Source organism: Panthera uncia, chromosome E1 (assembly GCF_023721935.1).
Source record: "Panthera uncia isolate 11264 chromosome E1, Puncia_PCG_1.0, whole genome shotgun sequence".
Lineage (NCBI taxonomy): Eukaryota > Metazoa > Chordata > Mammalia > Carnivora > Felidae > Panthera > Panthera uncia.
The window spans coordinates 53,976,024-54,002,961 of NC_064814.1; the positions used below are offsets into that span (position 1 = coordinate 53,976,024).

The following is a 26,938-nucleotide window of genomic DNA, read 5'->3' on the forward strand; positions in this document are numbered from 1 at the left end:
TTGCTTTGCTTTAATCCAGCCTATGGGCATCTTCTCCATCCTGGAGGAGGAGTGCATGTTCCCCAAGGCCACAGACACCTCTTTCAAGAACAAGCTGTACGACCAGCACCTGGGCAAGTCCAGCAACTTCCAGAAGCCCAAGGTGGTCAAGGGCAGGGCTGAGGCGCACTTCTCGCTGATCCACTATGCAGGCACTGTGGACTACAGTGTCTCGGGCTGGCTGGAGAAGAACAAGGACCCGCTGAACGAGACCGTGGTCGGCTTATACCAGAAGTCCTCCAACAGGCTCCTGGCACACCTCTACGCCACCTTTGCTACGGCAGATGGTAAGAGACTCCACAGAGCGCCTTGTGTCCATGCTGTCTCCTGTGCCTCAGTTCACAGGCCCAAAAGATCCCTGTAGATCTGATAAGAGTGTGCGCCATCTTTTATGTCTTTCAGCTGACAGTGGAAAGAAGAAAGTTGCCAAGAAGAAGGGTTCTTCTTTCCAAACTGTGTCTGCCCTCTTCAGGGTAAGAAAAATACAAGTTTATTTGCTTGCAGTTGGTTTAAGCGATTGCAAAATGAGCAATGGAGACAACCTTGGTTTATTCAAGAATAGTAATGTGGTCTCAATCTGATTGCTGTTACTCGGGGAGCTGAGTGGCAGTTTGATAAAATATGAACCTATAATAATATAATAATTATATAAATATACAAATATGTAAATGAGGTGTAACAAATGTGGGTCCAGAATTTCATTATCACTTTGTACAGCAAGGAGTTGGGCTAGATGGCCTAGGGGGTGAGTCCTCAGCACAAACCTTCCAAGTTGCCAAAAGGACACAGGCAATAGCATCCCAAGCTCCCTGTGGAGCCAGACGCATTTCTGGAATTGATTTTAGAGAGCATTTTGTTCATGGTTAGTCTCCAGCTCACTGTGAAGCAAAAGGCTATTGTTATTGGTTACTTGCCTGCACCTCTAGCCATTGGGGTATTCAAAGAAAGAGTTAAAAGATTTCGTCCTTTACAATTCATGGTAAGTTCAAAATAGATGCCTCATTTTTCATTACAATATATCTCTGTCTCTGTAAAAGCCTACAGCAGCCTGTCAAATGTAGTCTTTTTCTTTTAGGAAAACCTCAACAAGTTGATGTCAAATTTAAGAACGACTCATCCTCACTTTGTGCGCTGTATAATTCCCAATGAAACCAAAACTCCAGGTAAGACACCTGCTGGTGCTGTAAATGGTGCCCAGTTTCCAGGAGATCCTGCGTGAAGCTGATGTTTCTCACCTCTCTTCTCAGGGGCCATGGAACACAGCCTTGTACTGCACCAGCTGCGGTGTAATGGTGTCCTGGAGGGCATCCGCATTTGCAGGAAGGGATTCCCAAATAGGATTCTGTATGGAGATTTTAAGCAAAGGTGTGTGATAAAATGTCATATACGCTTCTTGCTGAGGTGTGTAGATGCTGGGATTTGAGAGGGAGAAATACTGGTATGAAAAGGCCCGTTTCAACAGAGCAGGTACAGAGTTTCAGGTAAAATGATTGACGTACCTCCTGGCCAAGTATGTATGCACTTCTTTCTTCCATGTTTTCTCAAGAGCTTGTCTGATATCCAATATGGCAGAAAAAAACCTTCCCTGAGAATCAGGAGGCTTGGATTAAAGGCCATCACCCAGCAGTGTGACTGTGTGCGAGTTTCTTTCCCTCTCTGGACCTTGGCCTTCTTGCCTATTAGGAGAGAGGCCCAAACTAGCTGGTCTCCAAGGTTTACGTCTTTGCTGATGGTCTATGATTGTCCCTGTATCTACAATGGCAGATACCGAGTGCTGAATGCCAGCGCAATCCCTGAGGGACAATTCATCGACAGCAAGAAGGCTTGTGAGAAGCTTCTGGCATCCATCGATATTGACCACACTCAGTACAAATTTGGGCATACCAAGGTAATGCCTCGCTTCTGACAGATGCTGGCCCATAGTCCCTTTTAGACTTCTCCAGCACACAGACTCATATCATCCTTCTCCCCCGGAAGGTGTTCTTCAAGGCTGGCTTGCTGGGAACGCTGGAAGAAATGCGGGATGACCGCCTGGCCAAACTGATCACCCGGACACAAGCGGTGTGCAGGGGGTTTCTCATGCGTGTGGAATTCCAGAAGATGGTGCAGAGAAGGTCGAGGAGGGTCTCTGTTCAAGCATGAGCCCTATGGGGAAGGCAGCGGTGGGCGGGGGGGCTCTCTCCTGGAAATAATCGATGTTTTCTTTTCAGGGAGTCCATCTTCTGTATCCAGTACAACGTCCGCGCCTTCATGAACGTCAAGCACTGGCCCTGGATGAAACTCTTCTTCAAGATCAAGCCCCTCCTCAAGAGCGCAGAGACCGAGAAGGAGATGGCCACCATGAAGGAGGAGTTTCAGAAAACCAAAGACGAACTCGCCAAGTCAGAGGCGAAGAGGAAGGAACTGGAGGAAAAATTGGTGACTCTAGTACAAGAGAAGAATGACCTACAGCTCCAAGTGCAAGCTGTGCGTGTCTAGAATTTTTTTTTTTTAACTTTTCTTGTAGATTTGATTATTTAGAAAAACTGGACTTGGGGTGGGATTTTTGATTTTTAGTTGGGGTGCTTCATAAAGGACTTCATGTATACCAAGGTGCTGGAAATGTCACAAACCTTATCTCATCAAAGGAAGTCATGATTCTTTTTTTTTTTTTTTTAAGGAAAGTGAAAACTTGTTGGATGCAGAGGAAAGGTGTGACCAGCTGATCAAAGCCAAATTCCAGCTGGAGGCCAAGATCAAGGAGGTGACTGAGAGAGCTGAGGATGAGGAGGAGATCAACGCCGAGCTGACGGCCAAGAAGAGGAAACTGGAGGACGAGTGTTCAGAGCTCAAGAAAGACATCGATGACCTTGAGCTGACCCTGGCCAAGGTTGAAAAGGAGAAGCATGCCACAGAGAACAAGGTACTCTCTCTCCGTGGGTCTTTCCATCTTCGTGTAGTCCTTGCGAACCAGACTTCATTTCTTCTTCTAATTGCTTGTGGCCTCTTCTTAGGTTAAAAACCTTACTGAAGAACTTGCTGGGTTGGATGAAACCATTGCAAAGCTGACCAGGGAGAAGAAGGCCCTCCAAGAGGCCCACCAGCAGACCCTGGATGACCTCCAAGCCGAAGAGGACAAAGTCAACTCTCTGAGCAAAATCAAGAGCAAATTGGAGCAGCAAGTCGATGATGTAAGGAAATAGTACTAATTGGGAGTCCCAGAACTTCAGGGTTGGAAGAACCCCCCAAATCCTCTGGTGCAGAGCATTTGTTTTCAAAAGGATATGGTGTCCTTTTCAGCTGGAAAGCTCCCTAGAACAAGAAAAGAAGCTCCGTGTAGATCTGGAAAGGAACAAAAGGAAGCTGGAGGGAGACTTGAAGCTTGCCCAAGAGTCCATATTAGATCTGGAGAGTGATAAGCAGCAGCTGGATGAAAGGCTCAAGAAGTAGGTCCTAAAACCACTGCTTTCAGTCTTCCAAGCCTCTGGCTGTTCTGTCTTCACGCATTCTACATTTCCCTCCACAGGAAGGATTTCGAATACAGTCAGCTGCAGAGCAAAATGGAAGATGAGCAGACTCTGGGCCTCCAGTTTCAGAAGAAGATCAAAGAGCTACAGGTAGGAGGAATCCTGGACTTTTCTTTCACATGAAGGTCGCCCACCGTAGGCTGGGTGCTGCCTGCTGTAAGCCATTGCGAGCAGGTGGGCAGGACCACAGGAATGCCCGCCTCATTGGTTGCCTTTCTGCTAGGCTGACCCAGCAGCGATGAGCAATTTTTCCATAGTTTAAAATAAAATACATAACAAAGGTGTTTGGGGTCAACATGTAGTTGAAGGGACAATATCCTGGGTTGGTCACTGCAGAGGTAATGACCACGCTGGGGCAGGAAAAACTTGTATTAAAGGAAATGAGCAACATTTCCTCCTATAGGAGAAGCTTAAACTTTGGTTTATCTAATGAGAACGGAAACTAGCCCATGCTTGACATGCAGGGTGAGTCACTCTAGGGACCGACTGCCCATGGGTGAATGGCTGCCCTCCACAGGCTCGGATTGAGGAACTGGAAGAAGAGATTGAGGCAGAGCGGGCAACCCGTGCAAAGACAGAGAAGCAGCGCAGCGACTACGCCCGGGAACTGGAGGAGCTGAGCGAGAGGCTGGAGGAGGCGGGAGGCGTCACCTCCACCCAGATCGAGCTGAACAAGAAGCGGGAGGCCGAGTTCCAGAAGATGCGCAGGGACCTGGAGGAGGCCACCCTGCAGCACGAAGCCACGGCGGCCACCCTGAGGAAGAAGCACGCGGACAGCATGGCCGAGCTGGGGGAGCAGATAGACAACCTACAGAGGGTCAAGCAGAAGTTGGAGAAGGAGAAGAGCGAGTTGAAGATGGAGATCGACGACCTGGCCAGCAATGTGGAGAGCGTGTCTAAATCGAAGGTGCTCTGGCAGGACGGGCCCAGTGCTTTTGCGGAGAGCCGCCTCTGGGTCTTTGTGGTCTGAATACGGACTTGGTTCTCTCCCCCTTCTCAATCCTTTAGGCCAATCTAGATAAAATATGCCGAACTCTGGAGGATCAGTTAAGCGAGGCCAGGGGCAAGAACGAGGAAATTCAAAGGAGCATGAGCGAGCTGGCCACACAGAAGTCCCGTCTGCAGACGGAGGCTGGTGAGCGATGGGATGGGAGGGGCCACGCCTTCTGGTCGCCTATGGTGGGGGGCGACTGGTCGACAGGAAAGGGCAGCACTGTGTGGGGAGAACCTCTAGGAAAGCATATTATCAGAGAAAAGCCATTAGAATAACAAAAAAGGGATCATTCAAAATATCACGAAGGGGGTGCACCATTGAGTGTTCAGTAAAAACAGGGGTGAAGAAAAGCAGACCAGAATGAGAAGGGATCCAGAACATCACCTGGTTCAAGCTCTTTCAACACCAATAATACCTTGCATCAAGAAGGATCTAAATGTCAGAAACAGGACTAGAAATAAGGCTCTTGGCTCTTCTATATCTTGCCACGCACGAATTCAGATATGTGGTATGGAGTCAAGTGTTTCAGACAATAGATCAAGAAACACAGCCGGTTTGGATAGGCTCCTGCTGGGTAGTAGTGGAAATACAGGGAAACATTATCTGGGGCTTTCACCTAGGAAATGTGCCCTGCCCCCAGCCCTGCTCCTCCAGCCCATCATCCCGGTGAATCAGTCAACCCTTTGCTAGCAGCCACGACCAACACAGGGAAGAAGAGAGGCTTAGTTGCCACTTTCTATAATAACCTTGGGAATTTCTTGGGAATTCACCTCTGGAGTCATAAGGCCTCTCCACCCACCCCCCCAACTCTCCCCTCTTCCCTCCGCAGAAGCATAGAAACCTCAACCTACCACCTTTACCCAAGAGTCTAACCTCAAATTACTAGCTGTAAAGTCCTAAGAAAGCATTAGTTCTCTTTCATGGCAAACCAATAAACAGCTGGAAACACCAGCCACTGGAAGGTCTGATGGGCATTTTTAGGTGGTAATGGTTGTTTTTTTTAAATGTTTTATTTATCTTTGGGAGAGAGAGAGGGAGAGAGTGCAAGTTGGGGCGGGGGGGGGGGGGGGGGCAGAGAAAGAGGGAGACACAGAATTCTAAGCAGGCTCCAGACTCTGCTGTCAGCACAGAGCCCGATGTGGGGCTTGAACCCAAGAACTGTGAGATCATGACTGGAGCCGAAGTTGGATGCTTAACTGACTGAGCCACACAGGTGCCCCTAGGTGGTAATGTTTAAATTTACAATCGTTCTCAATGGGTTTTATTGGCAAAAGTCACTCCAAGCTTCTAGGAGTTTAAAACAATATCTTATCAGTTGTGTCTTTGGTTTCCTTTTCATGGACACCTCTCTTCTCCCCCAAGAAAGGACCACACCTGCTCATTTAGTCTCTCCCCAGATCTTAGCACAGTGCCTTACACATAGCAGGAACTTGATGAATGAATGAATGAATGAATGAATGAATGAAAAAGTGAATACAATGAAAATATCTCCTTCTGGACACAGGTGAGCTGAGTCGTCAACTGGAAGAAAAGGAAAGCATAGTGTCCCAACTTTCCAGGAGCAAGCAAGCATTTACCCAGCAAATAGAGGAGCTCAAGAGGCAGTTAGAGGAAGAAAGTAAGGTAGGAAATCCAAGGGAGTGCTTCCTTGATCTCCTCTTCCATTACCACCTGTGGGAAAACACAGCAACTTGACTCAGGAGGCGATGGTAGCAGGGTCACGGTGCAAGACACCAAAATGCTAATCCACCGGGGGCTCTCCTCTTCCTTGACTCTTGCAGGCCAAGAACGCGCTGGCCCACGCCCTGCAGTCCTCCCGCCACGACTGTGACCTGCTACGGGAACAGTACGAGGAGGAGCAGGAGGGCAAGGCCGAGCTGCAGAGGGCGCTGTCCAAGGCCAACAGCGAGGTGGCCCAGTGGAGGACCAAATACGAGACGGACGCCATCCAGCGCACAGAGGAGCTGGAGGAGGCCAAGTACGCAACTCCATTTGCCTTTAGAGGAATGAGAACTCTCAAATGATACTGACAGAGGGCACTGACTTTTGAACTATGTACTTGGGAATGGTTTTGTTGCATTACTAGGTGTTCCCTCACCTCTTTTTTCTTTTGTATGTTTATTTATTTTAGAGAGAGAGAGAAACAGAATGCAAGCAGGGGAGGGGCAGAGAGAGAGAGGGAGGGAGACACAGAATCCGAAGCAGGCTCCAGGCTCCGAGCTGTCAGCACGGAGCCCGTCGCGGGGCTCGAACTCCCAGCCCGCGAGATCATGAGCTGAGCCGAAGTCAGACGCTCAACCGACTGAGCTACCCAGGCGCCCCTTCCCTCACCTCTCTTAACATCTTTTAACGTGGCACTGCGTGTGCCATTGGAGGGACCTGGCAGCAGCACATTTCATGAAGACAAACAACCTTGATCTTGGTTAGACACAAGGCAGGTTACTGATCACTGTGCTTTAGCAGACAGGAAATTCTCCTGGGCTTATGAAAACAGGCGGCTGTTTCAGTCACACAGATGAGTGCTTCCGACTTGATGAATAGTGCTGTTCAGGAGGATTGAGATTTAAATAGCATCTGCTTCTCTTTCGTATTCTTTAAGGAAAAAACTTGCTCAGCGCCTTCAAGACTCTGAGGAACAGGTTGAGGCAGTGAATGCTAAGTGCGCCTCCTTGGAGAAGACCAAGCAGAGGCTGCAGGGAGAGGTCGAGGACCTGATGGTCGACGTTGAAAGGGCCAACTCCATGGCCGCCGCTCTGGACAAGAAGCAGAGGAACTTTGACAAGGTGTGGGGTCAGCGCCATGCAAGCTGCACGCTTGGTGCTGGGGACTCCCTTGCAGTCCTGGGAGGAGGAGGCTGGGTCCCAGTCCTGATCGGCCCGACCGGCAGCGCGACCTTGGGCAAGTCCTGAACTTCACCGGGCTGGCTTTTCCCCCTGTGTAAAATGAAACGGGCATGGGTTGGGGGTGGAGGCCCCTCTCGAGCATTGTCGGGGGAGACAAACCAGTTGCTACAGTGTTGTTCCGTTCCATACGTCTCCGCTCCCCACACTGCTGGTGTGTCTGGGGGTGCTGACACAAGGGAATCTAACTCGGGTCCCTTTGGGAGGCTCTCTGGAAGCCTCTCTTTTAGTAGGACACGAAGGTTGACTTGAACCGAAGTTTTAAGGAAATCTTTAGAAGTTCAGGGCCATTCTCATATTAAGAAAAGGGCAGAGAATTCCTTCTCAAAGGATCCATGGGCTTTTTAGACATGGCAACCGTTGCTGATATGTTACTGATCTCGGGTATATTTGTGGGAGGAAATCTCCATCAGTCAGATAATCAGGAACAAGGAACTAAGGCAAGAGATGGTATTGAGTGAAGCCGCACTTTTAGGCTTAGCTACCTGCACGCTTCTGTTTAGTTCGGGGCTTGGAGAAGAGCTGAGGAAGGGGACCCCTTCCATGCCTGCGTTCCAGGTGCTAGCCGAATGGAAAACCAAGTGCGAGGAGAGCCAGACAGAGCTGGAGGCATCTCTGAAGGAGTCCCGGTCCTTGAGCACCGAGCTCTTCAAACTGAAAAATGCCTATGAGGAAGCCTTGGATCAACTGGAAACCGTGAGGCGAGAGAACAAGAATTTGGAGCGTAAGCAGCTCTAGACAGCCTGCCGTCTGCCTTGGTGCTGTCACCGGGGCGGGCATGGCTTCGGGACGCAAATCCCTGCTCGCGCGTCCTTCTGAGCATGTCCAGAAAGTGCTCGTCACCCGCTGGGGTGACTGAGGAGCTCTTGTCTGTCTGTCCGCTGTCTTGTCTCTGGGAAACAGCCACCTTAGAACCAGGACGGGCTGGTTACAGGGCCTCCCGCAGGTGCTTGTGGGGAGGCGCTCACGTGCAAACCCAAACTGATTTCTTTGCAGAGGAGATAGCAGATCTCACGGAGCAAATCGCTGAAAATGGGAAGACCATCCACGAACTGGAGAAATCAAGGAAGCAGATCGAACTGGAAAAGGCAGACATCCAGCTGGCTCTTGAGGAAGCGGAGGTGAGCAGACACCGGGCAGGCAGCCGTGGGGACAGCTCCCACCAGGGATGCCCGCTGGCCTCGCCCCGTGTCACCCTTCCCATCTCTGCCAAGCCACCTTCCTGATGCCGGCTCCTTTCCTGTCTGCCGGCATGAAACAACCCCTGTGGACTATCTTGGATTTATTGGGGAAAAATCATTACATTAAGATAGGTCTAAAAGTGAGATCTTGCAGAATCTTAGATGAATTTAAAGCATCCATAAGGCGCTTTATGCTCCTAAGGGATAGGCTGATTTAAATGCTATTACTGTTTGATCAGATAATAAAAAACAAACGGCAGTGAAACAGATATGATTTCTGCACTGAAGTTAAAAAGGAAATTTTTAATTTATTTTTAAATTTATTTTTAATATAATTTATGGTCAAATTGGCTAACATACCATGTGCTTTTGGTTTTGAGGGTAGATTCCTGTGGTTCATCACTTGCATACAACACCCAGTGTTCATCTCAATGAGTGCCCTCCTCAATGCCCATCACCCACTTTCCCCTCTCCCCCACCCTCCCATCAACGCCCAGTTTGTTCTCTGTATTTAAGAGTCTCTTAGGGTTTGCCTCCCTCCCTCTCTGTCTGTAACTATTTTCCCCCTCCCTTCCCCCATGGACTTCTGTTAAGTTTCTCAAGATCCACATATGCATGAAAACATTCGATATCTGTCCTTGTCTGACTGACTTATTTCACTCAGCATAATACCCTCCAGTTCCATCCACGTTGTTGCAAATGGCAAGGTTTCATTCTTTCTCATTGCCAAGTAGTATTACATTGTATATAGAAACCACATCTTTTTCATCCATTCACCAGCTCTTTAAAAAGGGAATTTTTTAAAAGATAGTTTTGAATGCTGTTGAGTTACGGTTATGAAATGCCCCCACAAAGGGTGATGTAGCAGGCTCTGTTCCTTCACGGGCACTGTTCCTGTGTTTTTCTTCTCCCAAGGCTGCCCTTGAGCATGAAGAGGCCAAAATCCTCCGAATCCAGCTTGAACTGACACAGGTGAAATCAGAAATCGACAGAAAGATCGCCGAGAAAGACGAAGAGATTGAGCAGCTGAAGAGAAACTACCAGAGGACAGTGGAGACCATGCAGAGCGCCCTGGACGCCGAAGTGCGCAGCAGGAACGAGGCCATCAGGATCAAGAAGAAGATGGAGGGGGACCTGAATGAAATCGAGGTCCAGCTGAGCCATGCCAACCGCCAGGCTGCGGAGACCCTCAAGCACCTCCGCAGCGTCCAGGGGCAGCTGAAGGTTTGGGACGGCTCGTTGGCGGGAAAGCCTCTCCCGTCCGCAAGCGCTCAAAGACGTCGACTAGACACGTGGCCCTCATGCCTCGACGCCAACTAGACCTTTCCTTTACTCTCTGCCTAGGACACCCAGCTGCACCTGGACGACGCGCTCCGGGGCCAGGAGGACCTGAAGGAGCAGCTGGCCATGGTGGAGCGCAGGGCCAACCTGCTGCAGGCTGAGGTCGAGGAGCTGCGGGCGACCCTGGAGCAGACGGAGAGGGCTCGGAAGCTGGCTGAGCAGGAGCTCCTGGACGCCAACGAGAGGGTGCAGCTGCTTCACACCCAGGTGAGGGGCGGGCGGGCCGGTGGAGGGGAAGAGACCCGGGCCTGACCCGCGCCGGGTGACACGGCCCTCCTCCCCGCCCTAGAATACCAGCCTCATCCACACCAAGAAGAAGCTGGAGACGGACCTCACACAGCTCCAGAGCGAGGTTGAAGATGCCAGCAGGGACGCCAGGAATGCGGAAGAGAAGGCCAAGAAGGCCATCACAGACGTAAGGCTCTCCCGTGCTGTCCCTGTGTGGTGGCCAAATCTGCGTTTCATTAAAGCCCCTCCTTCTCCCAAGCCTGAGATAGTTCCCACCAGACAGCTGGGGGCCTCTCCGGGGGGAACACGTGGGGTGCATTCTGCTCCCAAATTGCAATCTGCCTCCCCTCCATCCGACTCAGCACATCCCCTCCGCACATTTAAAAGGCCAATGTGATAAATAATGGGGCAAAGAAAAGAAAAAAAAAGACTGGAAAGGATTACAGTCTATTTCTAAGGCCCACAGACAGGTATGCTGTTCTCTCCTTCAACATCTCACTTGTTGCAGACATGAAAATGAAACTCTGAGATGTCACTATCTCACCAAATGTCACCTGGCCTGGCCTGAAGCCGCCTGGGCCTGAGCGGGCTTGTCCCCACCAGACACAGCTCTCATAGTGCCACCTGATGCTTGTGGGGACCACCGCAGCCCTTCTGCTCGCCCACGCCTCCATTCCCTACCCACCTTCCCTTCGGCTCACTATCCCCAAACCTGCACTGTGGGTACCGACCCGGTCTTCTGCAGGTCTCAGATTCCTTTGAAGACACACGCTGGTGATAATGAAGCAAAGAATTTCCTGGGGCGGTGAGGAAGGTCCCAGGGAGGCCAGCGTCAGAAAGGGAAGAGCCCATTTTCCATCCAGTCCCCGGAGGTTGTGTTAGTCGGGTTACTTCCTGTACTTGGTGTAGCTCTTCTCATGCTCCATTGTGGAAGAGTGGACTCAGGGACCGCCTTGTCCCTCGTCCTTTTTCTCTAGCACGACTCTGGTCCTTGGGTAGCTCCAGGGCACCTGACCTCTGTATGCATCTTGGTGGGTTCGTGGTGTGATGCAATTGCAGGCGGCCATGATGGCCGAGGAGCTGAAGAAGGAGCAGGACACCAGCGCCCACCTGGAGCGGATGAAGAAGAACCTGGAGCAGACGGTGAAGGACCTTCAGCACCGTCTGGACGAGGCTGAGCAGCTGGCCCTGAAGGGCGGGAAGAAGCAGATCCAGAAACTGGAGACGCGGGTACCTGTGGGAGGAAGCCCTGGTTGAGCCTCTGGCCTCAACCGCTCCTTCTCCAGCCCCAGACTAACTTCCCACCCGTTTCTGCAGATCCGGGAGCTGGAGTTTGAGCTCGAAGGGGAGCAGAAGAAGAACACAGAGTCCGTCAAGGGCCTGAGGAAATATGAGCGGCGGGTCAAAGAGTTAACCTACCAGGTAAGTGAAAGAAAGCATTTCCGCAAAGCGTTTTCTCTGCAAAGCGCAAACACCGCCCTGGGTTCCCGCTCCAGAATACAGGAAGCAACCCAGTGCCCCAGAGAAAGTGGCCAGACCTCGTGCAACTCTGCCCCCTCCTCTGGCCGCACGCTGTGTCCTTGCTTCTAGAGTGAAGAGGACAGGAAGAACGTGCTGAGGTTGCAGGATCTGGTGGATAAACTTCAAGTGAAAGTCAAATCCTACAAGAGGCAGGCCGAGGAGGCTGTAAGTCAGACACACACTGTGATTTTCCAACAGCAGCCTGGCCTGTCCCTCGCAGGGAGCTCTGAGACAGGCGCGCGCTCACCTTCCCTGCCTGGGCTCTTTGGTTTTAGGATGAACAAGCCAATGCGCATCTCACCAAATTCCGCAAAGCTCAGCACGAGCTCGAGGAGGCGGAGGAACGTGCTGATATTGCAGAATCTCAAGTCAACAAGCTTCGCGCCAAGACCCGCGACTTCACCTCCAGCAGGGTGAGTGGTCCCCATGGGCACTAGACGGAGAGCGGCAGGTGTAGGCGAGGGTTGTGGCTCCGGGGCACCTGGGAAGAACCCACAGTGATGCAGACACTTTGGAGCAGGAAGCAACCTTGGAGGAGCCTTTACTTTAGAACTGGTCAGTCTCAGGCACAGGAAAGCAAGGGGTCTGCTTGAAGTCATTTAGCTAAGAAGAGTCTCACTGGAACACAAGTTTGCACTAAAACACCATCCTGAAAAGGAAGGAGCGTTTTCCTGCTGAGATCTTTCAGACGCCCTCTGCTGGCGCTGGTCTTCATTCACTGCACCTGTAGGCAAATAACCAGGGGTACCAGGTCCCTGAGGATGGGGCTTGTTCCCTGGGGGCCAGTTTCCCAGGCTATGGGGTGACTGCCTCCATGGATGCAGTCGTGTATTCTCCTGAGGTCCAAAAACTATCCTGTGTCCTCCTGAAAAACCCAAGCAAGCAACTCCCTGGCACTTGTGGGGAGAGGGGTCAGGAGGCAATGTGTCTCTGCCGTCTGACGCAACTCAAAGTGCCCACTCTCTTTCCAGATGGTGGTCCATGAGAGTGAAGAGTGAGCAGCTCTCTTCTGGAACAGGGCAGAAAATACGCAAAATGTGTATTTTCATGGTTCCTGGCCATTACAGTTAATTCCCATGTGGCTGCTTCTTCTCATGCATTAAACTTTGCTTCCTTTTCAACTTAAGGCTGTAGCATTGTGTTTGTTTTCTCTTCCCTGTGTGGAAATGGTTCATTGCTTGGGGATTTCTATGCCTAATGTTGAAATCTCCGTAGGCAGATGGCTTGACAAACTCCTCTGGTGTGTGTATTTGGGAACAGAGGAAGATTGCTTTTTTTAAATTATTTATTTATTTATTTATTTATTTATTTATCTATCTATTAAAAAAATTTTTTTAATGTTTATTTTTGAGGGAGAGAGAGAAAGAGAGAGAGAGTACAAGCAGGGGAGAGGCAGAGGGGGCGGGGAGACCCCAGAATCGGAAGCAGGCTCCAGGCTCCGAGCTGTCAGCACAGAGCCCCACGTGAGGCTCGAACCCACAAATCGCGACATCGTGACCTGAGCAGAAGTCGGCCGCTTAACCAACTGAGCCACCCAGGTGCCCCAAGACTGCTTTTAAATATGAGATTGGATCATAAGGAAAAGATACTCCTAGATTAACCACTGCTTTGGCAGGGGGAGCAAAATGGGGGAGTTTGTTAAAAGAGTTGCCCCTCAATATGACATGAGGGAGACACAAAGGTTCAGGTCGGGGAAAATCCTGTCTCCTGTTGAATAGGGTTACAGGGCAAGGGGCAGAGTCCCCTGTCTACAGCCTACCAGGAAGGCCCCCTGGAGTCTAGCAAAGCACTGTGCCAACTATCGGGGACACACAAATGAAGGAGCTGGTGTTGGGCCTGTCCAAGAGCTCAGTCTGAATCTACCACTGAGTCCCTGGCTCTGTCTGCACTATTTCAAAGCCTCACAACGGAAAATCTTACCCTTTACCCAGGGTGAACCTGCCTTTGCCTTAAGAGAGAGGAAAATGGCAGGAAGTCACTATAACTCTCTGGCTGAGCTGCTGCTGGCAATAGCTCCTTCCAACCCGGAATCATCTGTTTCTTGTCATAATGAAACTTATCAGAAAGAGTTGCCAAGTTCCCTTCTCTGTCCAATTCTAGAAGAGGAGAGACTCCGCGGGCATCAAAGGCCCAGCGGGGAGTTCCCTTCAGCACCCAGCATGGAGTTTAGCACCTCCTCGATCCGTCACTAGAAAGAAGGCCAATATCAATGTCAGACTTCACGTGTCAGTGGTTTCAGAGAATTTTGTCTCAAAGACCGTGTCTCTTTGACTTGCTTTCAATACTTTCTGGGAACACTGAGACTACAAAGTGACATGGCTCTCTGGGGCGGCGGCTGCTGGGAGGAAGTCACGGTGGGAACAGGTCCCATGGGGACCCAGGCCTGAGGCTGGCCCAAAAGGCTGGCGGTGGCTCAGAGCCGCTCAGAAGTGATAAGGACTGCTTATAGGTGGCCTTCCATGGGAGGTGGGTGCCCCGGGAAGCAGACAGTCTCTCGTTGTCAAACGGGTAAATACAGAAGTCGCAAAAACTGGAACGTCACAATTGTGATATGGATCATGAGCCCCTGATGGACTGTGGCTACCGGTGTCGCAAAAACACAGACAACCGGACATTACATTATGCACCTCCTGATGGAAGCGCACAGTAGGCGACAGGGACCCGAGATCCAATAAACTCCGGGATGTGGGGAACTCAACTGAAAAAAAAATCCAGTTTTCTCAATCAATAAATTACGAGGAAAAATACATAAAAGAAACGGAGGGAGAACTATAGATTAAAAGATATTTAACAGACCCGTCCACCGAGTGCTCAGCACGGCCTTGTGAGGGACATACACACAACACACACACACACACACACACACACACACACACACACGCCTCCCCGTTGGTGAAATGTGAATATTGACTGGATATTTGATAGTGCCACGGGGTTCTTGTTCATTTTCAAGGTATAATGTGATGTTATGATTATGTTTTCTGAAATACATACTAAAATACAAGAAAGGAAGAGAGAAGGAAGGAATGAAGGAAGGGAGGAAGGAGGGAAGGAAAAGAGGGAGGGAGGAAGGGAAGGAATGAAGGGAGGGCCATCTTTGAAGTAAACTTATTCTGTAGAACTTCAGACTTCACAATTGATAGACAAGGCCCCGATGCATTCTACACAGAACTGGGGCCACAAATTTCAAAACCTCTGGGGCTGTAGGACCCGATATGTCCTCTTATCAGCAAAGCACCGTATTTCCCACAAAGGAGAAGGTGATGAACAGTTGGTTCTGGAAGCGATCCATGACTATCACTAGTAGGCTTTAATTTTGTGAAGGGTAAAACGGAAAAGCAAATTTCCTAAGAGTTCCTGTTACGAACAACTTTGCCAGTGCATTTGCTCCGTAAAACAAGGGAACGTAAGTCATAATGTCATGATTGCAGAAAATACAGGCCTTGTTATTGCAGAGGGGAAATGAAACCACGATCTCCTTCCAAATAGGGACTCAGCAGGCCACACAGCAGGAGAGAGGAAGCCTTGCCTGGGAGCGGAGGGGAGGATGATGATCTCAGGCACTATTTATTGAACCCTTACTGTGGGCTCCCAGCACACACTGCCTCACGTCTTCCGTGGAACACTGAAATAGAATAACTTGCTCAAGGTCAAAATGGCAGAGCTGGGAATCTCTCTAGACCCCAAAACGCAAAGAGCAGCAGGCAAAACCGACTTGAGAAACACTGGGGAGATGGGGGCATCGGCACAGGTGTGTTAGGACGGGGCTGACAAAACCCAGAGTGTGAATTTTTTTCTAACTACTGACTCTCTGTGTTGATTTCCTCCAGGGATTCCACCGCAACCCTCTCTTGCCCACCCACTCAGCCCACCCCTTCTTCAGACAGTCTTCCTTCCTTTGGGCCAGATGACCGTTTGGTAGGAACATGGGTGATCTTTCGCCCATTTGCAGTACCCACTGGTTCTGCTGCACGTGAGCCCCAAAACAGGATGACAAAAGAGGGTGCAGGGTCCCTCCGCTTCTGGCTAACTTCTTTAGGTAGGACCCTACTACCTCCAAATTAAGGGCCACTTCAGATTACTTTTCCTTTTTCTAAACAGCCTCCCTTTTCTCTTTTATTTTTTTTCCCCTGAGGTTTGAGCATGGAAGTTATTTATTTCCTCTCCCTGTGATTCTTATGCTGTCCAGAAACCTCTGACTTTCTGGATTCTTTATGGAGCCTCAAGTCTCTTAGCAGATTTCTATTTTTTATTACCTTTTATGATTTTTAATTACACAAGAAATACATGCTGGAGCACACGATTAAAAAAAAAATTCGTCAGCTATAAAGGGATTGCCGACTAAGATGGTCAACTTCTTCTGTATTTGGAACAGACGAGATCTTGATTTATGATTGGCAGATGGCCCCCTTCTTAAGGACATAAGAGGGACACAGCTTCTAATAAGAGTAACATGTCCTTATGGGGGCAAACTGGCTGGTTTGCAGCCCGCCAACAGCTGTTGAGGGCTGTCTCTCCTTTCTCCACGCTTGGATCACGGTGACAGCTGAGAGCTTTAATAAAGCAAAGTGTGCCTAGGAATGTGGGGTGAGGAAGCCACCAGGACACGGAGCTCTATTTCTGCCCCTACCAATAATCCCACTGTGAAAAACAGCTGAGGTTCAGAGGTTCTGAGGCCGCCTGCTGGAGCTGAGCAGTGATCTGGTTTACCCTGAGCAATGCCGAGACATTCCCGAGGCTCTCATGCGTCCGGAGGCAGGCCATTAGGGCACTGATTATTTTTAGCTAAGATGTTTCAGGCTTTCCATGGCAGTGAGGAGCTGGGAGCCCCCACCACCCGGGCATTTGTGGGCCTTCTCAGCATTTTATCAAAGTACACATGACCCTCGCTCAGGAGCCCTGAGGAGATTTAGGGGAGCAGGTGATACACACTCTTAGACCACCTTCATCAAGAAACCTGACACCAGCTTGCTGAGAGAAAGGGCAGCTTAGATTGGAAGGAAAAAAAAAAGGGGGGACAGTTATCATCAACACAGGGGTACCCAGTGACTCAAGCATAAAAAATCAAAGTAAGCCAGAACCTCGGACCTCCAGGACAGTAAGGGAAACACAAGCACTCAAGTAATAATGATGAAAAACAAAACACAGAGGTAATGGGAAACGGAGGAAGGTGACAGGGTGACACGCTTTTTTAAGAGCATAAGAAAGTCAATCCCTTTAGCAGTGATCGAGGTGCTCTGTGAACAGCAGGGGCTCAGTGCTTTAGGCCAAACGGAATTCCGGCAAGAAAAGTACAGTGGTGGAGATTGTGTGCCCTTGGGGAAAACCCTGTGGTCTTCTTTGTTCTTTCTGTACTGACTGCCTCCTAGGATCGGGAGCAAAGACACAATAATACCCCAGCAGGGGTCTCTACAAATCTGTGAGCCATCCTAACCCCCAACTTGATTTTCTTGGCTTTCTGAAACAATGGGTGTTTGCAATTCACACCAGCTCAGGAGCCTGAAGGGAGAATCAAGTGTCGGAGAGGAGGCCCGTGGGGGTGAGGTGTCAAGGCTGGAGGCTGGCAGCTCGTGAGCCCCAGGGCCAGAGCCTCCCCCAAGCTTGGCTGCTAGAAGATTCAGGCCTGTGTTTCTTTCGATGCTCCTTCACTCATCTGTCATTTACCCGCTGCTTACTAGGGGCCCAGGCACAGGGAATGGGAGAAGAGGTCCCCAAGAAAGCTAGAGCAGGACAGGGAGGGAGGACCCAGGTCTTGAGGCCTCAAAGCTCAGAGTGGGGAGGGCGGGGAAGGACGGGGGTGGGGGGACATACGTTTTCAAATACGGCTCGGCCTCAGCTCTGGGTGAGATGAGCCTCCGTAGCAGCTGCACCTATTTTGGGCCTGGGGTCTGTCCCATGGGCAACGGGTGTGAAGGCCTGAAGAACAAGGCATACCCCGTGAGCGCCCGTTTTGAGGGCATCTCGGTACCACTGCAGGGGCAAAAGCCAGCTTTTCTGAGAAGTCTCCTCAAGCTAGAAACTTAAGATCTCCTCCTGTTTTGTGTCCCCGGTTGCGCCCACCAGCTTATGGCCGTCTGAGCCGGTCACATCTCCACCTGCACCGCGGAAAGGCCTGCAGGTCTCTGGGAGGAGGGCGGGTTTGGGATGTGAGCCCCTCCCTGGGCTGCAGAGGGTGGAGTACATGCTCTCCTCACATGCACAGCCCGTCCAGTCAGGAGGCAGAGAGAAGTCAGCGCCCCTCTGCCTACCAGCAACCCTCCCCCCCCCTCCCCCCCGCCAGGCCGAGGCCTGGCCGTGCTGATGAAGGAATGACAAGGGCAGCCTTACAGGAGACCCTGACCTCGGCTGCCAGATGCAGCATTAGGCACTCTCCCCACATCCTCTACCAGGCTCCTTCCCGCCACCGCCTGGGGACGCAGCACAGACAGTGACCCTTCAGACACGGTGACCACTTGTCCGAAAGTTAAAAGGACACGACTTTTTACCTTGTAAGTGACTTGCTTTCAGTCCTTACAGTAAATCCGGACCCTCACAGGGTCTTTGGTGTCAGGAGCGATCAATAAGTAAAGGTACCTGATAAAACCTGCAGCCAAAAATAATCTCCCCGCGGCCAAAAGGGCACAGCCCCGTGGGCCATGTTGTCACCTTCCGAGAGGCTCCGTGGGACAGGGCACAAGAAGGCCATTTCCCGTGGGAAGCGCAGCTCAGCTGTGACCTTAGCAGGTTGTTGGCGCTCGGAGGGAGCCTTAAATAGAGAGTCTCCTGCCGCCTGTCTCTTCCCCCTTCGTCTGAGCCTCCTTGGGGAGAGCTCGGAGTGGTGACACCAGCTGGGTTGCCCTCAAGCGGGAGTCAGTCCTGTCAGCCATGAGGCACCCCAGACAGCCCCCCAGGCGGGGATTCAAATTCCGCACTGTGATCTCTGGGCCGCTTCTGAGGCCTGAGGGGCCCGTTGCTGGGCACACGGTTCAGCGCCCACCGGGTCCGGGTCGCGCCCACCTTTCTCCCTCGCAGCTCTGAGCAATCCACTGCCTCTGATCCACTGCTTGAAATTCGGGGCTGAAGACACACACAGGCTTTGTGTGTGTGTGTGTGTGTGTGTGTGTGTGTGTGTGTGTCTAGCCATTTCTGTAAGGAACTACTAATAGTTCTGTGTTTTAAATCACTCTGAGCTCCGGAGATAAAGATGGTTTGACCATCAATCATTGCTCCACAGCAAAAGGAAGAAGCAAATTTGACAGTCTCCTCCTGCCTTCCACGGGTTGACTGAAACCACTTTTTGGACTTCAGCAGTTAGTGATTTGAAGACGTGGGGATCTGAGCTACACGTGGGTCACAAGCCATTTGGCCAAAAAGTGATTAGGGTTCGAGGCGACCAATGTCACAGACCGGTCCGTTCACACCGGCTCAGACGGCATGGTCCTCCTTAGTCAAGCCTGTTGGAAACACAGCTCTGAGCTGTCACTGCTCTGCCCAGGCATCATCAAGGGCCCCCTCTGCCTATGAGCTGAGCACACAGGTCCCAGACTGACACCCACCCGACATCCCGCACGCCTGCGGGTACGGCCGCCCTTCCTCCTCCCGCCCGGTCACCTCCATCTGTTGAAATCCTAACACATCTGGAGTTCTCTCCGTCCCCCACATCCACTGATGGTCACCCCCTGATCCTTCGTACACATTTCTGGGGACATGTTTTTATTCCCTGGATCCTAAGTGGGATCTGTGACTTACTGCTTCACTTACCTTTGTACTACAGTTCCTACCCCAACACCCTGCGTTTTCAAATTTACACACACACACGTATGCACACGCATGTACACACACGCATGTGTGCACACGTGCATGCACACAGGTATGCACGTGTGCTCACATGCGCACACATACAATGCACACACATGTATGCGCGTATGCACATGCACACACAATGCACACACATGCACATATGCACGTACACACATGCAGAGTTTAGTCACTCCAGACACCGACCCAGCGGTGAGCACATCTGAGTTCTGGTCTGAACTTTGCTTCCAGTTCTTTCATGGTCGTAGGCAGCCCCCTCTTCCACGTCCTTAGCTAAACAGTGAGGGTAAGTGACTGCTTCGAGGTTACCCCACTGGCTCTGGCCCTGCTGACTGTGTCACGGGAACTTTCTGCCCCGGGCGGGCGTACCCAGCCTGCAGGAACTACCGGAGTCCCAGCGACACTACCTCACGCTTCCCTATCTCCTGGCCCACCTGTGCACACAGGCCCTGCTGCCCTGCCTCAGCCCCCCCGCCCCCCCCAACAAGGCCCCAGGTAGTGTCTACCAGGTGAGGTGCGGGACAAGCTGCCCCGGGATGGCTGCTGGGCATCTCCTTTCACACCTAGAGGCTCCACTAGGTGGCAGCACTGCTCTGCCAGCCGCCCCTGTCCCCACGTTCTGTGGATGCCACTCAGCAGAGGGTGGCTCTGGCGAAGTGCGGGCAACAGAGGGGAGAAGACGCCCCTCTGTCCTTTGCCTGGATTTTTCTGGAGACGTCCAGAGCAGGGCTGTGCTGCATATCAAAGCCGAGGCAAAAGGAGGACACACAGATACCCGTCCAGCCTTAATTTAAACTGTCAATATTTGGGGCGCGCCTCAGTGGCGCAGTCGGTTGAGCGTCAGACTTGGCTCAGGTCATGATCTCACGGTCTGCGATCATGATCTCACAGCTCCTGAGTTCAAGCCCAGCATCAGGCTCTGTGCCGACAGCTCAGAGCGTGGAGCCTGCTTCAGATTCTGTGTCTCCCTCTCTCTCTGCCCCTCCCCCGCTCCTGCTGTGTCTCCCTCTGTTTCAAAAATAAACAAACATTGAAAAAAAATTTTAATAAAAAATAAAACGTTCATCATGGGTTCTTTTGCATTGATTTTGATTGAAAAAAAATCACATTGAAACATCATTAGTTCTCATAATTACCAAGTGCTTCACTTGGCCTCACCCGGGTCCCAGCCCGCCACAGCAACGTGGTTTGTGCCCCAGTGTCACAGGCCTGTGGAAAAATCTGTTTCTGCTGTTATGAACAGCATCCCAGTGTATCACCCTGCCTTCTAGAATATTCCTCTGCCGCCCTGCATGGCTTCGTTTAATTTGTTTCCCGAGGGAATCGACTGCCTACCACTGCTTCAAGTGCCCCCGGTGGGCTCTTGTTTCTTCTTTCCCTCTCGTTTTGGGAGGGCCCTTTTTCTTTCCTCTCCCCAAGTGAGCCGGTGATCTTTACAGCGCTGGGGGTGGGGGTGGGGGACGGAGGTGGGGAGGGGCATCCCCGGGTTCCCCCTGCAGGGTTCCGTGAAAGAAAAGAAAGCGAAACAGGCTGTCCACTAAGCCAACAGAAATGCCAGCGTCAGCCACTCCCTCTACAAGCACTTGGGAGCTCTAAAAATCCCAAGGCCCGGGCCACACCCAAGACCAGAGAAGTCAGGATCTCTGGGGGTGCGCTCCTTCCCCCTCCCCTCGGCCACGGGCAGTCTGTTAAGTCCCCTCAGGTGGATAGAGAACTGAGACCCCAGGTCAACCGTGGGATCCCAGGCACGAAACCGAGCCGTGGCTGCCACCTGCAGGCGAGAGCGGGCACTGCCGTCCGCTGGTAGCGTCACAGACTGGGGAACAGAGGACTTAGAACACATCTTCCACCCAGCAATGGTTCTCCTGTACAGACTTCCCAGCGACCTCCAGTCTAAGCTCTTCCAAAGATGCCGCACGTCCACGTGCCACCATTTTCCATTTTCCCCGGTGGGGCAGCCCCTAGTGGCTAGCAAAAAGCTTCGACCTGGGGCGGAAATCGGCCTTGAGAAATGCGCTCTGCTGGCCCTGGGTCTGCGCGCGCAGAGGAACAGACAGAATAAAGCTGCTCTCCTGACTCTTCAGGGGGTCAAAAAAAGAGCGACCCTATTCCTATAAAACCACGTCTCCCAATACGCATCATTAAAATATATTTGTAAAACAGAAGATAAAATACAAGCGCCCCTGCCCCCTCCATTCCCGTCATTCCCACTGTCCGGGGTGGGGGCGGGGGCAGGATACCGCGGTTAACAGGTAGAGTGCACCGGAGGCAAACGTCCCAGTCTTGCAGCAGGAGTGCAACTTGCTCTCTGAGCCTGATGTTTCCTCTGTAACGTGAGTAATCACAGCACCTCTCCTGGAGATTAGTTCTAGGACGCGAGTAAAGGGCCGAGCACAATGCCGGTCCCATGCGGTGTTACTAATGGTAGTTTTTAAAGGCTAACTGAATTGTCTGGAACCAGAGGCGCGGAGTACATTTCTTCTCCCTGCTTATTGTACTCATATCACAGCAGGAGTGGGTTCACGTAGATTAGTTAAATTAGCCCCAAAGCCCAAATGCTGAGGGCATCTGCTAGGAAGCTGTAAACAAACGAGGCTCCCCCGGGAATCCTTCTAAGCCAGTGAGCAGCTCATGGGCTTGGCCACCAGAGGGCAGTGCTGGGCCACGTATGGAGAGTTGCTTCCTGGTGGGGCCAATGCGGGCCCAGGGCACAGCGGCCGTGCCGGCCGCCGGGATTCTGGCTACCTCCCCTGGGGCGAGCGTATCCTGTCTGCTAGTCTGCCAGGATCTGAGCTCAGCGAGCCCCCTGGTACCAGGTCACCCAGAGCTGGATGTACCCAAACTCTTCTCTGGTGCCCAGCTCCAAGTTAGGGCCACCTCCACGTCTTCAAGCTCAGACTCTGTTCTCACCTCCCACGGTGACTGGCCCTACATTCTGCTTCTCTCCAGTCACTCCCCTGCACCTGCGGCAGATCGAGCCTAAGTCACGGCATCTCCCGCCAAGCCTACGGTGTGAAGATCTTCCTCAGCATCTGGTGTCAGTTCCTACCAACTGCTCAGACTCAACACGTGAGATCTGGTCACTTGGTGGGGAGTTACTAGAGTCTGCTGTGCGCCAGGCACTTTGCTACTCACCAAGGCAGGCCAACAAGGGGTGGTTTCCCCGACACAGACTGAATTTTCTCGGGTCTCCAGATTCACGTCTCAGAGCCGCTCTCGGCAATGGGTGCCCCAAACTTCTGGGCTTATCCTGATACTGAGCATGAGAGGAGCCCTGGAATCTCAAATTCCCACGACACACTCCCGGTTAGACCCTGCCATGCTCCTCCAGCTAAATTCAAAATGGCAACAATCCCCTCCTGCCAGATGGACTCAAACCGCAAACAGCCCCTGTGAGAGTCGGACCCAGGCCCGCGGCTCTTCCCCACTTTGCTCCATTCCTACCAAAAGGTAAAGGGAGTACTTGCAGAGACTCTGCTTTTTAGGATAGTTCAGATGTCAAATAGCCTCTCTCTGAGCCAAACATTCAAATGCTCTTAGACTTGGCAAACACTTGCCCTGCCGATTTAGGGGCTGCCCGGCCCCACCCTACCTGGAGGTTTGCATTCGAGAATGTTTTGATTATGCATGCTCTTCGAGGGAAATAAGGGAACCTGTTCTTTCACAATTATACAATTTTAGAGAAAGGGAAGTCAGTGAAATCCTTGACACAAACTACAGACTATTTTAAGAAAGGGGAGAGGAAGGATATAAGGAATCAAAGGGTTTAGCGCTGCTTAAACCAGAGAGATCATAAAATACTTGTGCGGGATTTATCTCCAAGATGGAATTTAGCTGACTGAATGATACGAGATGCTCAAGATAGCAACAAGAGAAGGGAAGGTTTCAGCTTTTTTAATCACTCCAGGAGGAGAAATGCATCAAAGAGGTTTACAGTTGAGTTACATTATGAGCCTAGGTCAAGACAAGACATGTGGACCTCCGGTCGGATCCAGTTATGCACTAATGGAGAACTAATTTGCAAAAGTGGGGCAATCAGAAAGGAAATGATTGTTAAAATGAGAGTCGAAGGTCATAAGACAAGGTATTCCAGAGGTCGCCCGACGGCCTGGGCAGCAGAGAGCTGACCGGGTCCCCTGCATGGTAATGGGCCATGGAATCAAGAGGCCAACAGCCTCCCTGCCTCCGTAGTCTTGAGGTTCTCGTGAGCACCGTGTCAATGATAAGAAGCTTATACTATCAAGAAATGGTAAAATACTATTTACTCTGTTTAAGAGGATAGAAACCAAAGACCACATGTGAGATGATTCCATCTGTGTGAAATATCCAGAATAGGCAAATCCATAAGGACATAAATAGTTTAGTGGGAGTGACAGATTAATGGGATGGAGTTTCTTTTGGGGGTGTTGAAATGTTCTAATATTAGAGCATGGTGATGTTTGTACATCCCTGTGGATATACTAAATGCCTCTGAACTTTGGATAGGTGAATGTTGTGATATGTGAACTATATGTACCTCAGTATAGCTGCAGAGAAACAGGGAAGATGGGAAGGTATGTCATACGATTTATAGATATTCCATCAGAAGTTATTCCAAAGTTCAGCAGTGTAAAGGGATTAGACTCATTTACCTAGAGAATTCACAGCATGGAAAATTTCATTCTCTGGCAATGGTGGGAAAAGGAGGTGTTTCTAAAATAATCAGCAGAGTTGAATTCCATTAAAAAGGTTAGAGAAAGAAATACAAAATGTACCCCTCCATTCAAGAGAATTACAGACTCTCAGAAAAGGGGCTCAGAAGACCATCTGATCCTTCAGATAGAATCTCTTATTTAATGGACGAGGAAGTGGTCTAAAACAGCACAAAAGGTTCTTAAATTAAAAAAATTAAGGCCTCTTTCCTACCCCAGTTCATCAAGTCACATTCCCTAAAATAATCACTGCTTCCAGTTTCTTGTATGTCCTTCCATAAATGTTGTATCGATGTGCAAGGACATACATATACCTCCCCTGGTGCAATTAGGCGAAATGGAGGGAAAATGTACATTAACTTTAAGGACGAGTTTCCTTATATAAGAGCAAGTCCTCAGCGTTCCTCTAACATTTCTATACGGAAGAAGGACCTCCCTTGATTCGAGCACACTGGAAAGCAGGGCGGCAAGTGCTGGAGCCTAGCAGATGCACGTGTGGACTCGGACTGTTGGCAGCTGAGTGACGCTGGGTGGCACTCACACAGCTCACTGGCACTGAAGGCGGGCAGAGGTGGAGGAACATACCCACCGTTCAGCGTGGAACCACAGCGGCACACTCCATGCTTTTCCTTAGACAAACACCAGCACACACACGACACCAGCGCGCCTCTGTTCCTCTGGTCTTAGGTCTCCGTGGGAGCGCTCCGATTAGACCACCGGACCCGGAGATGGTGGTGGCACGTAGGGGATTATGGCTGCCACAGAAGGATGGAAGTTCACACGGGCCGGAGAAAAGTGAAGCGTTGGCATGATGCATGGGGAAGGTGGCTAATTCTGTATGCTGAGGCTAAGTGGCCATAGTGCCATCAGGAAAATCACAGGCAACGTGGCTGTTGGGAAAAGGGAAAAGGCAACATAATCACAAGGCTCAGCATAAAGATCTGCTTCTAATCAACCGTGACACAAAACACTGGTCTAGCAGGTAACATGCAGCTCAGTACAATAAAAAGGCTACCGCCTTGAAATATGGTAGCAAAATACAAGGAATACAGTCCTGGCTGCAAAGTCCCCTTGAAGTTTCTTCACCCTCCCAAGTATTTTTTGTTGTGGTAACTGTAGACGGTGGACAAACGCTACTGCCCTCAAAATAAGGTGGCTCCCAAAAAGAAAGGTCAGCAGATGCCGTCTCTGTAAGTCAAGCCCTCAAGAAGGATGGGATTAGCTGTCTACAGGACAGCTTTCCAGAAGTAACCCATCTTGCAGAGTGCTTTGGAGTGACCTTACCGAGATTAAAGTGCCTGCCTTGAGTATGTCATTAACAAGCAGCCAAACTCCACGTGAACCTGTCCAGCACTTAAGAAACTGTTGTGGTAACGAGTGTGCACGGCAGGGTGGTGGTCTGCATGAATATTTGAAAAGGGAAAGTGGGACGATGAGCATCTGTCATTCATCATCTGGCTCTGCATGATTGATCCTGACCCTGTACGTTAAAATAGCCTTGAAGAAATGGAGACCGGGCCATCCGATCACCAGAACTTGATAACAATAGCACATAAGAAGATCCAACTTCTGCTCTGTGCTCTCCAAGTAACCTTTGGATCCCCTTCGCCAGGAAGAGACTGCATTGGGACAAAGACTGGTTCCACTTCCTGAACCCTGAGAGCTCCTTTTAGGAACAAATAACCTGGAAATTAGGCATAAAAACCAGTCTCTTGTGAGTTTGGTTACAAATTTCTGATGATTAATCCTACATATCCTAATAAAACATGTTCATCCAACATTTATTAAGCACCTACTCTAATACCATGCACCATGGTACCAACAGGTAAGATCCACATAAAGGACATAGTCCCTGCCCTCAGGAGGATTATAGACCTGTGCTGACCGGGCTTGCCCAGTGGTTAAATATCACACTGGTTATGGCCAAGCCTGAAGAGGGTGATGACCCTCCCCCACTGTTGCTGAAACAGTATTTTATAGTCTACCCAAGGGGCCAGAAAATTAGTTTATCCTAGGAAGTTCAGATATCATTATATCCACTGGTTCTCAATCCTGCCTGTATGTAATCACCTGAAGAAGCTTTTAAAATCTACTGATGTCTGGGGGAGTCTGGGTGGCTCAGTTGACTGGGTGTCTGACTCTTGATTTCGGCTCAGGTTGTGATCTCATGGTTCGTGAGATTAAGGCCCACATTGGGCTCTGCACTGGCAGCATAAAGACTGCTTGGAATTCTCTCTCCCTCTCTCTCTGCCCCTCCCCTGCTCACATTTGCACATGTTCTCTCTCTCTCAAAAAATAAATAAATAAACAAATAAACAAACAAACATTAAAAAAAAATATCGATGTTTGGCCGAACCCCAGAGATGATCATGGAGTTGGTCTGCAGAGAATGACAGGCATCAGTATTTTAAAATTTTTTCCAGGTGATTCAAAGGTGAGGGCAGGGCCGAGAACCACTGACCTACTCCAACCCTTGTATTTTCCAGGTGGGTAAGCTCAGACTCAACTGAACTGAAGAGATGTACCCAAAGCAACACTCACTAGGTGTAATGCTCAGATGAGCTGTGACTTCTCACACACTGAGCCAGACTATGTTTTGGCTCAGGCAATGTCTCCTCAATGTAGTCATTTGCACAATACCTTCATAATGTTTGCCATAGACACATGCATCTTCATGTTTTTAATATTTTTCTTTACAACCAATGACTTAATGATTGAACTTCAATGCAATACAATTTGT

At 50.5% G+C, this 26,938-nt stretch overlaps 1 protein-coding gene across 5 annotated transcripts in view; it reads left to right on the plus strand.

The window, feature by feature from the left end:
• The window catches only part of LOC125926985 (myosin-3), a 106,701-nt gene that overhangs the window by 8,521 nt on the left and 71,242 nt on the right, over positions 1-26,938 (plus strand). Inside the window, exons 14-39 of one of the 5 annotated variants that reach the window (XM_049636940.1) lie at positions 20-326; positions 442-512; positions 1,115-1,202; positions 1,287-1,404; positions 1,804-1,927; positions 2,017-2,153; positions 2,250-2,505; positions 2,699-2,941; positions 3,033-3,209; positions 3,319-3,464; positions 3,545-3,635; positions 4,063-4,452; positions 4,554-4,680; positions 6,044-6,162; positions 6,321-6,517; positions 7,139-7,322; positions 7,998-8,163; positions 8,436-8,560; positions 9,536-9,844; positions 9,965-10,168; positions 10,251-10,376; positions 11,249-11,419; positions 11,507-11,611; positions 11,780-11,875; positions 11,986-12,123; positions 12,682-12,915. In XM_049636940.1, the coding sequence (XP_049492897.1) occupies positions 20-326; positions 442-512; positions 1,115-1,202; positions 1,287-1,404; positions 1,804-1,927; positions 2,017-2,153; positions 2,250-2,505; positions 2,699-2,941; positions 3,033-3,209; positions 3,319-3,464; positions 3,545-3,635; positions 4,063-4,452; positions 4,554-4,680; positions 6,044-6,162; positions 6,321-6,517; positions 7,139-7,322; positions 7,998-8,163; positions 8,436-8,560; positions 9,536-9,844; positions 9,965-10,168; positions 10,251-10,376; positions 11,249-11,419; positions 11,507-11,611; positions 11,780-11,875; positions 11,986-12,123; positions 12,682-12,708 (4,242 nt within the window). In that variant the 3' untranslated portion in view covers positions 12,709-12,915. Of the gene's footprint in view, positions 1-19; positions 332-437; positions 513-1,114; positions 1,203-1,286; positions 1,405-1,803; positions 1,928-2,016; positions 2,154-2,249; positions 2,506-2,698; positions 2,942-3,032; positions 3,210-3,318; positions 3,465-3,544; positions 3,636-4,062; positions 4,453-4,553; positions 4,681-6,043; positions 6,163-6,320; positions 6,518-7,138; positions 7,323-7,997; positions 8,164-8,435; positions 8,561-9,535; positions 9,845-9,964; positions 10,169-10,250; positions 10,377-11,248; positions 11,420-11,506; positions 11,612-11,779; positions 11,876-11,985; positions 12,271-12,681; positions 12,916-26,938 lie in introns of those variants that run through there. The other 4 variants (XM_049636939.1, XM_049636938.1, XM_049636936.1 and 1 more) reach the window with 4 other exon arrangements.